Source organism: Echeneis naucrates, chromosome 11 (genome assembly GCF_900963305.1).
Source record: "Echeneis naucrates chromosome 11, fEcheNa1.1, whole genome shotgun sequence".
NCBI classification, from domain to species: domain Eukaryota; kingdom Metazoa; phylum Chordata; class Actinopteri; order Carangiformes; family Echeneidae; genus Echeneis; species Echeneis naucrates.
Window position 1 is genome coordinate 4,796,766 of NC_042521.1, and position 14,043 is coordinate 4,810,808.

Here is a 14,043-nt window from a genome sequence, read left to right on the forward strand (position 1 = left end):
AAACAGTTTTTACATTTATACAATAACTATAATATGTATCTAATGATAAAGAACTAGCTTGTGGTAATTCAAAGTACATTATACTAATATACTGATATAGTTAATGTACTGATAATAAGTCAGTTTTTGAGCCTATGAAAATAATCGATTAGCTTCATTTAAAATACTTCCGCCATCAATTGCAAATTGTTCTTTAAATTAATAGTCACCCAACAACTTCCGGCTCCAGCTTCCCTCCAGGAAGTGACGTCACGGACGCGCTTCCGCTCTGAGTGCATAAGCTTTCCGAAACTCGGCAGCGGAAAGATATCATAATGTATAATTTAAAGTCATATTTATATCAATAGACTGATACTTTTACAGGCACTAAATTGAAGTAAGGGGATATTAGAAAGAGAAAGAGCATCCAACCGAAGGGCATTGTGGAATCAGGTAAGAAGGGTTTTCTCTCTTCGTCGCCACGTATTTAGCTAGCTATACGCTAACTAGCTAGCACGCCTCTGCGTGTGTCCCTATTGTTTGCGCTAACCGGGCTAGCCGCTGATGCTAACCTCTGTCCCGCAGTCATTCAAAACGCGGTTTCATTTACATTCTTCAAAGATTGGCGTGTACAGCTGTGAACATTTTTTTTTGTCTGAGCTGCTTTAGTGATCTTCTGCAGTTGGTGTGTGGCAGATGCCGTGTAGCACATCGTATTAAATGTTAACGGCTTAAAACTGTGGTTTGTCCTGAGTGGTTAACAGGGTGACAATGAGGGTGCTTTCACTCCACAATCACACTTCTGTACAGCTTTGAGGTGCTTCATTTGAGAATTTCTTGAACCCATTACAGTTTGAGCAATTGAAAAAATGTATGTGAATTTGGCACAAGTATCAGGGGTAATTGTGGTGGCAATTATATGAAAACAAATAATTGATGCCTTTATCTAGAAAAGAGTAAATCTGTGAGGAATATATAGAGAAAGTTTATTCAACTTCACCTCAACACTTTTTAACATAAAAAATGTGCCTACAATTAAATGCACAAGTAAACACTCCATTGCATTTTCTTAGATTTTTCGTGAACATGCAATCCCTCTAAATAACTTTGTAGTTGTTGGGGTCGCTTGTGTTTATGGCTTTCATCAAACAATTTCTAGGCTCAGTCACATCCCTTTCCTACAGGTTGTGCCGTTATGGCAGCTTCGTTACCTCAGAAGCCAGGTATGGCAGGGATGCCCCCTCAGCAGCAGCCCCACCTGCCCCCCGGAGCGGCTTCAGCCCAGGGTCAGCAGCCAATGCCCCCTCAGGGAGCGCTGAGAGAGATCTCCCCAGTGTTCCTCTGTCGGATAGGACAGGAGACCGTCCAGGACATTGTTACCCGCACCATGGAGATCTTCCAGATCACACGAGCCACACAGGTAATGGCAGGGCGTCTTACAGTATCAGCTAGTTGTAGAGGCTTGATCCGTCTCAACAAACACTTCTCATCAATATTCTACTCATAACTTCAAAAGCATTTATGATCGAACCTTTGACTCTGAGCACCTATGGTAGTTTTTGTTTGTATTGAATTATACATAAAACCTCAAAGAAGGTTAGAAGCCTCGATAATATGTTTTGGAATTTTTCTATATTTATTTATTTATTTATTTAATTAAATAATTATTATTTTTTCTCCCCACAAAAGTTTAACTTTTAGAGCCTGTGGGGTTTTTTGTTGTTGTTTTTGAATCACTTTTTAATCACCTATTATCTCTGTAACATCACATTGTTGTTGCATATGACTGGAAAAACTGGATTGATTTCCATTAAGGTCATAAATTGATTAAGTAAATAGTTAACGCTAGCTCTCCGTCTGCCATTAAAACTAATCACTAGTTATTCGCTGTCATAATTCATCACAATTCATGTGCATAAAATGGGTTCGGGTTTTTTAAATTTTAATTTGTTTGAGAAAAACCTGAATATAAGGTGTTTTGTTTTTTTTGTTTTTTTTTTAACACTGTCTCCTGGGAGGTTTTGGCATTTACCTTTTGGGCTCGGAAGGTTCTTCTATCCTCTGTCAGTCTGCATTTGCGCTGTCTTCTTTTCTGGTGAATCTACTTGGCATGCTTGTCAGCATCTGTCTTACTCATTCTTCCACCTACACCTGACTTGTGTCTCTAATTGTCTCTTACTGTGTTTCTCAGTTTATCACTGACCTCTTCCAGCTTGTCCTTGTCCATTAAACTGAGTGAGTTGGGTTTTTTTTCTTGAGTTGAAAACTCAGTAAATGAGCGACATCAAAACCACTCGTGCTGAAATGCCTCTTTATCAAGGCTTGATAGATGATCATCTACATGCTTATATCTAACTTAATATTTTCTAGGATTAACTTTTGCATTACAGTATACATGACAATAAAATATGTCTGCTGTCTTGTGCTGTACAAATTGGCCAAAATATATTGGTCAAAACTATTCACCCATCTATTTTTGTGCAAATGGCAAACCAATACAAATGAGACACATTGGCTTGCGCTGCTTGAATATATCTACAAAACCCAAAGTCTCTCCAAACTGTATTTTTTTAAATTTTTTTTATCGAGTGCAGCTCTTATTCCCCGCAGCAGGTTGTGAACTCTCTTCCATCATTACCAGACGGTTGTTGAATTATTTGCTAGTTTCAGCTTGACCTACATTTCATTTTCAATCAATGAAAGCAACATTGTGTGACTCCTGTTTGTCATGCAGTATGTTCAGTGCAGCAGCCCTGGCCCACGCAAGTACTGGGAGCCAGACAGCCACAGTAGTGCTGCTTTTTCTCTCATACTCAAGTATTTATTTTCACAATCAGATGCCTGTGTTTTTTTTTTTTTTTTTTTAATAAACATTTAAATTATATCATCAAATTTATATCTGTTGACATGAAAAACTGAATTTGCCTACTGACAACTGCTCTCTATCTACTCATTAACAGCCATATAAACAAAAAATTTCAACAACTTTTCAACTGATAAGTGACATGTGTCTTTGATGCAGCTTCCTAATGGTGTGACTCAGAGCCAGGCGATGTACCAGGACCGCTTTGGTAAGCTCCAGGAACACCTGCGTCAACTCGCCCTGCTCTTTCGAAAGCTTCGACTTCTCTACGAACGCTGCGTGGAGATGACTGCTGACCTGCAGGAGGGGCCAGCAGAGGTTAGGAGGAAATTCTAAATTTCTTTTTGGATATCATGTTAAATGTGTGTTGGCCTTTTAATAACCAAGATAAAATATGCTGAATATAGACCATCTTTCATCTGCATTTCTGCTTTTTCTTTATGTATGTGTCACATTCTTACAAAGGAAGAGAATATGAGCCATTTAAAACTTCTTTGTATGCCTTCTATGTCTTCAGCTTGTGCCATATGTTGGAGACGAGCTGTCTTCTGTCAGAGTGGAGCCCTGCAGTTCTGCTGTCAACCAAGAGAGAAAAGAAGTTCTAGAGGTGTGTTTCTGTTTTCTTCGTCTAAAGTAACATCAGATAATTATTCCCATTTCTTTAACATGTACATTTTCGCATCCAGGTAGTGTCACATCATTCTTGCTGTGGTGTCAGATTGTTTCTTGTTTTATTTTACCTTTTAAGTTGGCATATTCTGTGTAATGCCAAACATTCTAATAGTTACAAGTGTAGAGTAAAGGTCCTTCCTTCACTGCTGCCTCTTGTAAAATAACACCAGTCTACGTGCATGTGGTAACTACCTGTCATTTGACATTTGACAGAGATTGTTTTGACATTAAAATCCAAACAGGCCAATACCTGTTATATTTTTTAATAAAGGGACAAAAAAGGTTTAAATGACAACATATGAACGGTGTCTCTGAGCAACACCAAGTCTGACTGTTGAGGGGAAAAAATCCCCAGCCAAAGCCTCTAGGTGGCAGTGCTGATATGGGACTAAGACACTGCTGCTTGGTGCTGAAGGAGTAATGAAAAAAATCCCATTATACAGCATGCAGCCCAAGTAAATTTACTGAGTGTTCTTTTTATTCTGTTTTCGTAAACCTTAGACCTGATTTTCTAGTAGGTTGTTTACAGGCGAGTCAAGAGTTTGCCACCAGGCACCCAGTAACAAAATAGAGGAAAATTTACCTGCGGCAGACCAAGCCTTTTACTTTACCGACTACATCAGAGCTTGGCAAAGGCAAAACAGTGTTTAATTCCCAATACTAGGGACCAAGCAAATGTCATTTATGAAGACAGAAAATCTTGTGTTTTTTCTGTCCTGATTGCAGCAGGTTTGAAGAATTGTAAAATGCTTCGTGCCACTAATGGATGTCATGCCTTTTGTTTGATCTGCAGAAGGTACGTCAGAAGAACCAGGAGATGAAAGTTCTGATGGATCAGATGAGGAACCTGCTGTGGGACATCAATGCCATGCTGACACTCAGGAAATAAGTCTTCGTTGGATTCACTTTTCATTAAGAGACAGATCCCTCCACAGGCATCCAAAGTTTGCAATGGAAAAACACAAAATTAAACACGGGAATTTCTCTTGGATTTTTGGATGTGGGACTTTCCACTTAGGTGCACTTCCTTTCTGTTGGCACTTTGTAACTGAAACTGACACGTCACAATCTGTGGCTAATTAACTGTTGAGGGGAAAACTGATAGAGATGAAAGCTAAAAAAAAGGATGCACTTGTTTCAACTTGTTATACTCCAACACAAAGAATGATTCCCTTTTTTTTTTTTTTTGTACGGGGCACTGGTCTATTTTGTGATCTCCAATTGCTTTACAAATGTTATTTTGTCAAGCTGTGTTACGGACCCCTTTGTTTTCATAGTTTTTAAATAATGAGCTGAAATCTGTATCGCCTCAGGTAAAAACAACAAAAGGTTTTCTTAAAACACCATATTCACGGTGTTTTGCCCCCAGGTGCTCACTTGATACCAGACAGGTTTGGATTCAGTGCAGGTAATTCTTATGGAAAACACAGTGGCTGATCTGACAACTGTGTTAACAATAGGAACAATTATTCTTATTATATTCTCTCGATGTAAAAACACTATTTCAGAATTCAAATTAGCCCCATGGCAGCTATTGTATCTCAGGTGCTTTGTACATAAATAAGTGTGTGTGTGTGCGCGTGTGCACATTCCTGCGGGTGTGCATGTGCTTAATGAGATTATGTTGTTGAGTGCTCGGCAGCACACCTGTTTACCCTGAGGGTGTGGAGTCTTGCTTGCCTGTGAATTTATTTTTGTAAACTGTAGAATGAGGTCTGCCTACTTTGTCCATTTTGTATAAAATAAACTCACAGAAAACCATTTCTAAACAAGTGTGTGTGTATATATACTTAAAAGTCTTGCTTCTCGATACAGGACTGGCATACTCATCCTCTTTGGGCTCTGCTTCATTGTGGTTATTCCAACCCTGAGGACTGACGTGGGAATGCATGTTCTCCATCACAACTGAGATGATGCGTAAGTACATCAAAGCGTATCCACCTACGCATAATGATGCACACTCTGACCCCGACCCCTGGTATTCATCTTTGTTTACACACCAGCAGCTTAGCTGTGTGGCGCTCCTACACTATAACGAGGCAGCAAAGTCACGAAAACGCATCTTGCATGTAAAATAAGGTTTTTTCCGTTGCTGTAATTATATTTAGAAAAACTCATTTCGCCCGCTGTTGTCCACCTGATGAGTAACTGTCTTCAGGTCAGTGAGAATCTCTGGATCTCCATGCCAGAGCTACCTTACTAAATCTTGCAGGCCTGTAGACACACCGGTGCCAGGGCTGATAAATGCAGACCTTGGATGGTCAGCAACAACTTACTTGGTCTTCTAAGAATCAGCACTTGGGTGGATATAGGCTTATTTTGTTGTTTCTGATTAATGATCTAATAGCGTGCTCACATATGCCTGTTTGACCTTATCTCTCCCCTCTCTCTTCCCACTCTCCCAATTATTTAGGGCAAGTTATCTCTCTGCAGTGTATAACACTATCTTCAAGGGCTGCTGCTTCGGATTTGAGGTGACATCGTGCACAGAACGCCGTATTGATGGATCCCTCCTTCCTCCTCAATGAGTTCAGCTTCAGCAAACATCCTCAGCATAAGACATCCTGGACTCCGGCGCTTGTGCTTCACCACAAATGGTAAAATTTTTCCTGACACCCAGAAAAGCTGCTCCATTTAAATTCACAGATTAAAAAAAGGGATTTTAAAAGCGGAGGCAAGGGCAGGCTTCACACCACAAATTATCAGTGTACCCAGCAGATAGGAAAGTGTACTTGTCTCAGATGCCTGTTTAACAATGGGCTCGTGCCAGTTGTTGAACTGTAGAGATATAAAATTTGTAGTACGCTTAGTTGAGAGTAAAATTGAAATGACTACTGAATCAACAGAAAAATCATTTGCACCAATGTTGATACTTAAACAAGGGGCTAAAGATTCAGATTTCAATTTCTTACACAGACTGACTGTTTCAATGTGGACATTTCATAGAGCAAATTAGTAATTTCTTTTCTCATTCATTCAAATAATCAATATTGAAATTAGTTAGTTGCTCTACCAGGTAAAATCAGTGGAACCGAAAGCAGGATTTCTAATGCGTGGCAAAATTGATCTATAACTATCTAAACTTTCATCACTGTCGGTGCGACCAGGAGTAGCTGCCCCCTTCAGTGTGAGCCAAGTGAAGTGGGGAAAAATAACTTGAATGGTCTGCAGCAACATTTCAGGGTTTGCATTTACAAATCATTTTATTGGTTTTACAGTTAGCATTTTCATGTGAAATGATCTGTTTCCTTGGCAACGGTCCCCACATGGTAATGTTGAGACACACATTGACATCCAGAGTGCATGACACCAATTTCCGTCCTTTGGGTGCTTCTGGCCTTAGTTATTCCCGTCTTTTTCCTCACGATAATGGCGCTGACATCAGAATCACCCACACGGTGTTCCTGTATTTGCTGTCCAATAGAAATGATCCTTTCTCAGCAAGAAGCCCAATTACGCTCCTTCGAGGCCCCTGACTTCCCTCCGCTGTTGTCTTACCAGGAGGTGGGAGAATCGTTTGAAGCCGTTCTCAAACTTTTGCTTTCGTATTTATATGCATATAGTCCAGAGCAGTCCGCCAGGGTCTGTCTGATGATTGTACTTTGTCAACATCTCAGACAGTCCTTGAGTGCTACATCTTGACTGCCTTGATTGGTCCAATTGTCTGTCCAAAAGGCCACTAGACAGATCTTATGCCCCCTCTCAACGTTTTCTTCTGCCAAGTTCATGCCCTCTCCAGGTCTTTGTACTTCTTACGGAAGACAGACACTTGATCTTTGAACAGCACGGGGTCCAGGCGGAACTGAGAGTGAACCAGGGGCATGTAGCCAAACCAGTTGGCGAAGGTGTTGACACACTCCTGCCGCTGGTTGAAGTGCTCTGGGTTGGCCCAAGGGACGGTTTTGGTACCCTGGGAAGAAAAACAAGATGCCTTCATTAGCCACCCGGTCTAAAACAGTTGCCACAGACTTAAATGACGAGGAGCAGAGGTGGCCTACCTGTGGACCGGGCAACTCTTTGTACTGTTTCCTCTGGGCCACTTTGATTGGCGGCAGGTGAGTTACCGCAGAGACCAGGAAGTTCATCAGGATGTCCTCGCAGTTGGAAGTGCGATCCACCAGAGTCCGCAGAGACTGAGGCAGGTAGTGAGTAAACAGGTAGTGGTAGTACCTGTGGAAATGTGTTTTCAGGATCGTTTCAATGAGAGCAGATGACCTAATGTACTTCAGAGATTAAAGGGACATAGATCAGACACCACTTTAACCAATGCTGCTGGTGTTAATAATAAAAATATGACTGGTTAAATTAAAAAAAGTTTGCTTCGTGGCCGTCAACTGCATAGACACAACAGAACTTTCTGTTCAATATCACTGATTTTGCTGCTGACATACCAGCCTCTTTAGCACATTTCCTGTTTAACATCAACAAAAGGAAACTAAGCAATGAAAGAAAACCTAAGTACTAATTCAGTAAAAGTTTTGACCCTGAAACCTTTACCTTTCTTAAACACAAAGGCTTTTAAATTTTTTTTTCTTATTTTACTGTCAAAGGTGAGCTTGTTGTCTACTATAGTGCCCGTGTTCTATCTCTAACACTGATATAGTTTAACTAAAGGTGAAGCAGCGGTGTCTAAAAATCAATACACATTATTTTTCACATTTAGTTTGGTAATGTTACCTAACACCAATTTAAAAATCAATGACCTACAGGATGACTGAACTTTTCGGCTGACAACCACATGCACATGCTGCCGTTTCCTCTCTGTGACACACAATGCCATGATCTGTCTTGCGTGATTATGAAGGTTCAATAAATAACTTTTTCTTATGAGCAGATCTGCTAAACAGATAAAATGTATTATAGTGAAGAAAGGGATCTCTGCATGATTTATCTCCGGCAGAGGCCAGGCAACAAGCACCTTTACAGCAACAGGGATCAAAACATCTAGAGGAAAGATTAGATTGTGTGCAATATGCTGATGACTTGTATCAGGGACAGTTTAACCATTTATCTGCTGGTTGATATTTACAGTGTACAACAAATCAAACCCCTGTGGTACAATGCATATATTTTTTTTATTCCTCACCCATTAAGACTTGAAGATATGAGCGCAATGTTTTCCATTAAGCTGCTAATTTTGTATTGCATTGATGAATATTTTATTTTTGCAGCCCTTCGGACTGACGTCATGTGCTTTGACTAATTTTGCGAATAAAAGGCGCATCTTAACTCACTCGGCTCCTCGTTATTTCTTCTTGCTAGCGGTGTGAAAGTGTGGTCGCGGTAACGCCGGAGAGTCCTTAAAATATCAGTGGGCCTGATCAATGGGCTGTAAAGATTCAAATTAGCATGAAACTAAATCTTTTTCATGGAAACTGCTGAAGAAAATGACCACATTGTCTCAAAATGTCACAGTTTTAACAGCTTTTAAAGCACCCCGTCTGAGGCAGGGCTTGCTTGAAGTATTCCCCCTTCTTTTTTCTAATTTCTTTTTGCTTTTCAGTTTGATATTCATCTCTTTAAAAACACTGTCCAACTCCTTTAATCTGTTTTGATCTAAGATGCTTAATCATTGTCAGGCCTGTCTGCCTAAATAAGAGTATCTGCACAGTGTGTGCGTGTCTGCTTGTTTTAAGTAAATAATGAAACCATATTTGTGGGAAAATTAACCTCTGTGTTTGTTGATAAATTATGAATAGATCCCTGAAGAGAACTGCCACTGAAAATTCTGTGGCAGGCAAGCGAGTTGAAAAAGGGAAATGATTTTCAATGCTGTTGGCGTACCTGTGGTAGAAGGCAGCTCCAGTTAGGACGATGGAGTAGTCATTGGTCCATTTGGATGTGTAGCCCCAGGCGCGCTTCAGGGGATCCCAGAAGTGGCTCCTGGGAGGGTAGCCAACGATCCGCTCAGGGAAGCTCCTCCACACCAAGAAGGCAAAGTTCACCTACAAGTACGGGCGCAAAAACACTTCCTCACTTTTTCAGGATTATTTTTTATTATGATGAGTGTGCGTATGTCTACTGGGGTGTTTATTACTCAACACGGTGACACATACCTCACTGGTCAGCAGGACTGTATCCTCGTCCAGACTCAGCACCGCTTCTGTCTCTATGGCAACGTGAGGTAGGAACCGACTGGTAGTCTGAGAGAGAAATGCAGTGAGAAATCTTAGTGCTGCTGCTGTAAGGCTGTATATTGAGAGCCATCTGCTTTGAGATGATGAGAATGAGTGAGATAAGTGAGAATCACTCCAGACTTTGCCTTAAGAGCAGTTAAAAAAAAATTAAAAAGTGAAAGAAGAAATGCTGAGGATAAGTGACATTTTTGAAATCGAACGCTCGAAGGATTGGTGGACATGTAAGGCACGTGGGCTGGGGGGAACCAGTGGAAATGGTGACTGAGATATTGTCAAAAAGAGGAGACATAAACGGAGCGACTGAGGGTTTGGCATGCTGTCACTCAAACGTCACAAAGAGCCTTTGTGTGAGTTGCAAGCAGCTTTGGGCCTCACCTTCCTCTTGCCGTCTGTCACGGTGAGCGGGACGGGCATGGGAGGCCATTTGCTCCGACTTGGTGGCGGCTTCTCGCTGTTCCAGAGAATGATGATCTGCAGCAGCAGGAGAGGGGAGTTTTACACATCACATACAGCGATGCATCAGCCTGATCAGAATTAATTACTGACATCGATCAACCAGGAGGCCCGGCAGAGGTGTGCGTCATTAAAACTATGTTAGGGTGATTGGTAAGGCTTCAGCGTGGGTGACTGCATGTGGGCTGAAGTTTTCCTCTCCTTAATATAAACCATCCCACCCACAGGACACTTTGGACTTTGTAGTGCTGAGTTAGGTGTGTTGCAGTGGATACTGGACAAACCATCCACAGTTTGAAAGCTTTAAGTCGCTTGTGCAAAGCATTTTTGGACAAAATACACAACACTGCCACAAATGCTGACAGAGAATTGGTCCAGTCCTGCAAGTTATGACTCAAACGTGTTTTCCCACACTAACGGAAAACGGAAAATCACATTAGTGACATTTCTGTCATGCTTCTGACTTTAAGATCATATAATTTAAAGAGCTGCCTTTCAAAGGAAACCGAGAGACAGGCATGTTTTTTTTTTTCAGCTCATTGGACAAATATGAATGGGGGGTCATTATTTTTCATTTTGGTCAATCCTTTTCTTTTTATTTACCTGCGAGCAGTACTTCGACTTGGAGACCACCTGAAGCAGCTTCATGATTGGCTGAGACTGGGAAACCAACGGGGAGACAGCATGTATGACGGCTGTGAATTCCTGACCTGGACTGGCCCCTGAAAAAGGCCGCAAAAAAAACAAACAAAACGTGAATAAAAAGGGATGACATTTCCTTAAAGCCAAGCGCAGACAAAGAAATATTTGATTATAATTTGCTTGTGAAGTGTTGATTACTACAAATTACTCTGCCACCATGGCGCTGCTATAAGAGTCCAATCAACAAAATTTACATGTTGAGCTGGCTCATTTAAATCAAAGTGTGCGCTCACCCAAACCCAGGTAGTAGAAAGGGAAATGTGCGAGGTGAGTGGAGTACTCTGGGAGGACCAGCAGACCTCCAGGCAGGGAGTTCCACATGTACTTGTTTCTCGATATGTGAGAAAACACACGGTCTTTAATGATCTGGGAAGAGACAGAATAAAACAAACGGATGAGGTTAAATATGGGTTGTAAAGCAGAGGAACACAGTGAGGTAGCTGCTGAGCTCGTCTGCAGTAAACCTGCACTACATTTTTTTTTTCCTCCTTCTCTAAGCTGGGAGATGAGAGTCTAGCAGATTAATGTAAATGACACAGCAATTCAAATCCACACACACACACACACACACTTGTGTTTGCATATTACAGCCATTCCTGCTGGCGTGCCCCGTGTACTTCCCGCTTTGCACCAACAGGAGGTGTCCACGCAGCGGTGAACGCCATCGCCCGCTGTGAAGCCCTGCGCCTGGCTGACCCCAGGCTGACTGCACAGCTGGCTCCCATGGGGAGAGGTTCCCCGTCTACATGCTGTATGTATATAAGCAGCTTATCACCAACTTCCAGAACCTCTTCTTTATTATCTCCAGCACAAATCCCCAGCAGCAAATACACAAGGGGCTGCCAGACTTACATTTATAAACATCAGAGTGCAAAGCCTACCACTCAGTGTGCGATTTCTTCTGATTGTGCCGGGGTTCAATCTGTTGTTTCCCCACATTTTTTATGTACTGAAATTGACTTTGGTGAGGAAAAACGCTCATGTAAGGAGGTTATCGTCCCCTCTCGTGTATCATCTCACCGCTGGGCTAACCTTCAAATGACTTTCTGTTAACTGGAGCAGATGACTTTGGAGTGTATTTCCTCTCAGCTCGTTCAAAGGGAGGCGAAGTTAAAGCAAAAGATGAACAAAAGAAAAGCTGCTGGATGAAAATGGTGACAAAAATAAATCCAAGCAGCACGTTGGTAAATGGCAGTGGCTCTTTCAAAAGATGAAAGTTGACCTGTACTGTTGGGAAAAAGAAACGGCTCCCACAGTCTTTGCTGGCGAGCAGCGAAGGCAGAAACTGGCAGGTTGAGATCTGCTATGTAATGATATATGTTTTTCTATACATCAGGGGATTTCTCTCTCCAGCAGATCAGGATGTGGACTGCTTTGAAAATGTTCACATGACAGCACCAGACGGAGCGGAGATAGTAAAAGAAGCAGAAAGGTAGGTATGACACGGCACGACGGTCCAACCCCGTAATCATCACGATAGAAGGCTGGCTTGAGTCGATTGGGAAAACGCCCAAAAAAAGACTTTCTGAAAGGGGACTGATGACAGCACACAGGCGGTAAACTGCAGAGAGGTGGCAACTACAGCTATGTGCTCAACAGAAAACCTGTGTTTATAACAGTGGCTTTTTTTTTTTTTTTTCCACTAGAGAGGCCAGGGGTGCTGCAGATTCCTGAAGGGATTTGTATGGTGATGACAGACATGCTGAGTATTCAGTCCTATAAAACATTTTTAGTATCCAGCAACCAAAAGCAACATTCACCCATAAGTACTTGCGGCGGTGCCTGAGGGAGGTGGGCGTCAACGCTACGGGTTGATTATGACAGCAAAATCAATTCATTCCAACGGAGTCTTTCGCAGCAAACAAGCAAATGTTTGACCGGTAGCAAAATATCTTTGGTGGGAAAGGAGCGAGCCAGAGGCTGAAATGAAAGACGCTATTGTAGCTTATTACACTATCGCTCCTGTTGTCAGAGCAAGAACTGCATGGGCTGCTTGACAAAAGAAGAACGGTTTTTAGGCAAGTTAAGAGGACTGCACTTCAGACTCTAAGTATATGGATAGTTACACAAGGTCAGAACATTTAATTTGAAAGAGAAGAGTGGATGATCCAGTAAGATGAAAAGACTTTTAATTTGAGTATGTTTACGTCAATACAGAAAGATCTGATCTTATCTGATCTGGATGCCTGAGAATCTCATCCAAATGTTGATTTCTCATCTCAGTTTGTGTCAGTTTACAAAACAATATTTTTATAATTTTTTTTTTTTTTTTTTTTTTTTTTGCTTTGTCACTTCCTGGTCCGAGCGAGCTTTCAGTCTGAATGTGTTGAAGCTGACTGACCTCCAGTGTTGTAAGGACTATCTTGTCCACAGAGGAAAAGTAGGCTTCCCACAACATCTGGGTCCTCTGCCGGAGGGCCAGGACTCTCTCATTCCCAACCGCCCTCACTGTGGAGGGCACCTAAAGAGAAGAGAGATACAAATCAAAATGAAGAACATTAAAAAAAAAAAAAAAAAATCCACAAAAAGCTGCTTGTTTAAATCAAATGATATCTCTTAAAATAGACTGGATAAGACAGAATGGGAAACTGCATAAAGCATATTGATTGGTGGCTTAATCCGGCCCCTGGAAAAAACAATCTTTGATTCAGAGCTGATTTGAGGCTTGCTGTTTAGATAATTAGACGTTAATTAGAACGGTCTAAATTAGGGGTTTTGAGTGAATCACCAAGATTGATTTAAACACTTGAGATCAGTGGTTCAATCAAAGTGGAAGAAAGTGAGAAAAGATGGAACAGTTGACACTTTAATTGTTGTCTTAACACAACAAACACTTTCAGAAGCCCCCCGCCCCCCCATTAATTTTTTTTTTTTTTTACTGTGGTTTAAATAATGTGGCTCTATTAACCTCTCACTTTGTTCTCCTTTACATTTCATGGCTTTAACTGGCTTCCTCGTTTTCTTTTCCCCATGCACATCTAAAGGAACAGCTTCCCTCTCGGTGTGTTTGAAGCGTCTGCCTCTACACTTAGCTTTCTCTGTAAAAGCCTCACACTCCTTAACCTCCGATCATGAACGTGCGTGTGTTCAAAGTGACAGTTTTGCAGGTATGCGGAGTCAGGTTGGCTCATTCAATCCAATTGTCCTAATTTAAAAATGTCTCCGCTTGCCTCAGCTCCCTGGGCGTGTTCCTGGTCATTTGCTGAATGCCAATTCACGGCTACTATTGATCAAGAT

At 41.5% G+C, this 14,043-nt stretch overlaps 2 protein-coding genes across 2 annotated transcripts in view; one reads left to right on the forward strand and one right to left on the reverse strand.

Moving 5' to 3' along the window:
* The first annotated feature begins 248 nt into the window (after positions 1-248).
* On the forward strand, positions 249-5,276 carry LOC115051044 (mediator of RNA polymerase II transcription subunit 30). The gene is made up of 5 exons (XM_029514302.1): positions 249-432; positions 1,164-1,399; positions 3,002-3,160; positions 3,360-3,449; positions 4,308-5,276. Exons 2-5 carry the CDS (start codon positions 1,175-1,177, stop codon positions 4,401-4,403), a joined length of 570 nt encoding a protein of 189 aa, XP_029370162.1. The 5' UTR covers positions 249-432; positions 1,164-1,174; the 3' UTR covers positions 4,404-5,276.
* A 1,419-nt stretch (positions 5,277-6,695) lies between these two features.
* ext1c (exostoses (multiple) 1c) overlaps positions 6,696-14,043 on the reverse strand; it is a 71,636-nt gene continuing 64,288 nt past the window's right edge. Inside the window, exons 5-12 of the mRNA XM_029514106.1 lie at positions 13,148-13,267; positions 11,040-11,172; positions 10,708-10,826; positions 10,027-10,122; positions 9,571-9,657; positions 9,299-9,459; positions 7,513-7,684; positions 6,696-7,424 (exon numbers count right to left, since the gene is read on the reverse strand). Of these exons, the coding sequence (XP_029369966.1) occupies positions 7,239-7,424; positions 7,513-7,684; positions 9,299-9,459; positions 9,571-9,657; positions 10,027-10,122; positions 10,708-10,826; positions 11,040-11,172; positions 13,148-13,267 (1,074 nt within the window). The 3' untranslated portion in view covers positions 6,696-7,238. The remainder of the gene's footprint in view (positions 7,425-7,512; positions 7,685-9,298; positions 9,460-9,570; positions 9,658-10,026; positions 10,123-10,707; positions 10,827-11,039; positions 11,173-13,147; positions 13,268-14,043) is intronic.

Excerpts from the sequence above, each read along its gene's own strand:
- LOC115051044 (XM_029514302.1), top strand. The coding sequence starts at position 1,175 with ATGGCAGCTTCGTTACCTCAGAAGCCAGGTATGGCAGGGATGCCCCCT. Across the intron at positions 1,400-3,001 it reads AGATCACACGAGCCACACAG|CTTCCTAATGGTGTGACTCA; the intron begins GTAATGGCAGGG and ends TCTTTGATGCAG. Across the intron at positions 3,161-3,359 it reads TGCAGGAGGGGCCAGCAGAG|CTTGTGCCATATGTTGGAGA; the intron begins GTTAGGAGGAAA and ends CTATGTCTTCAG.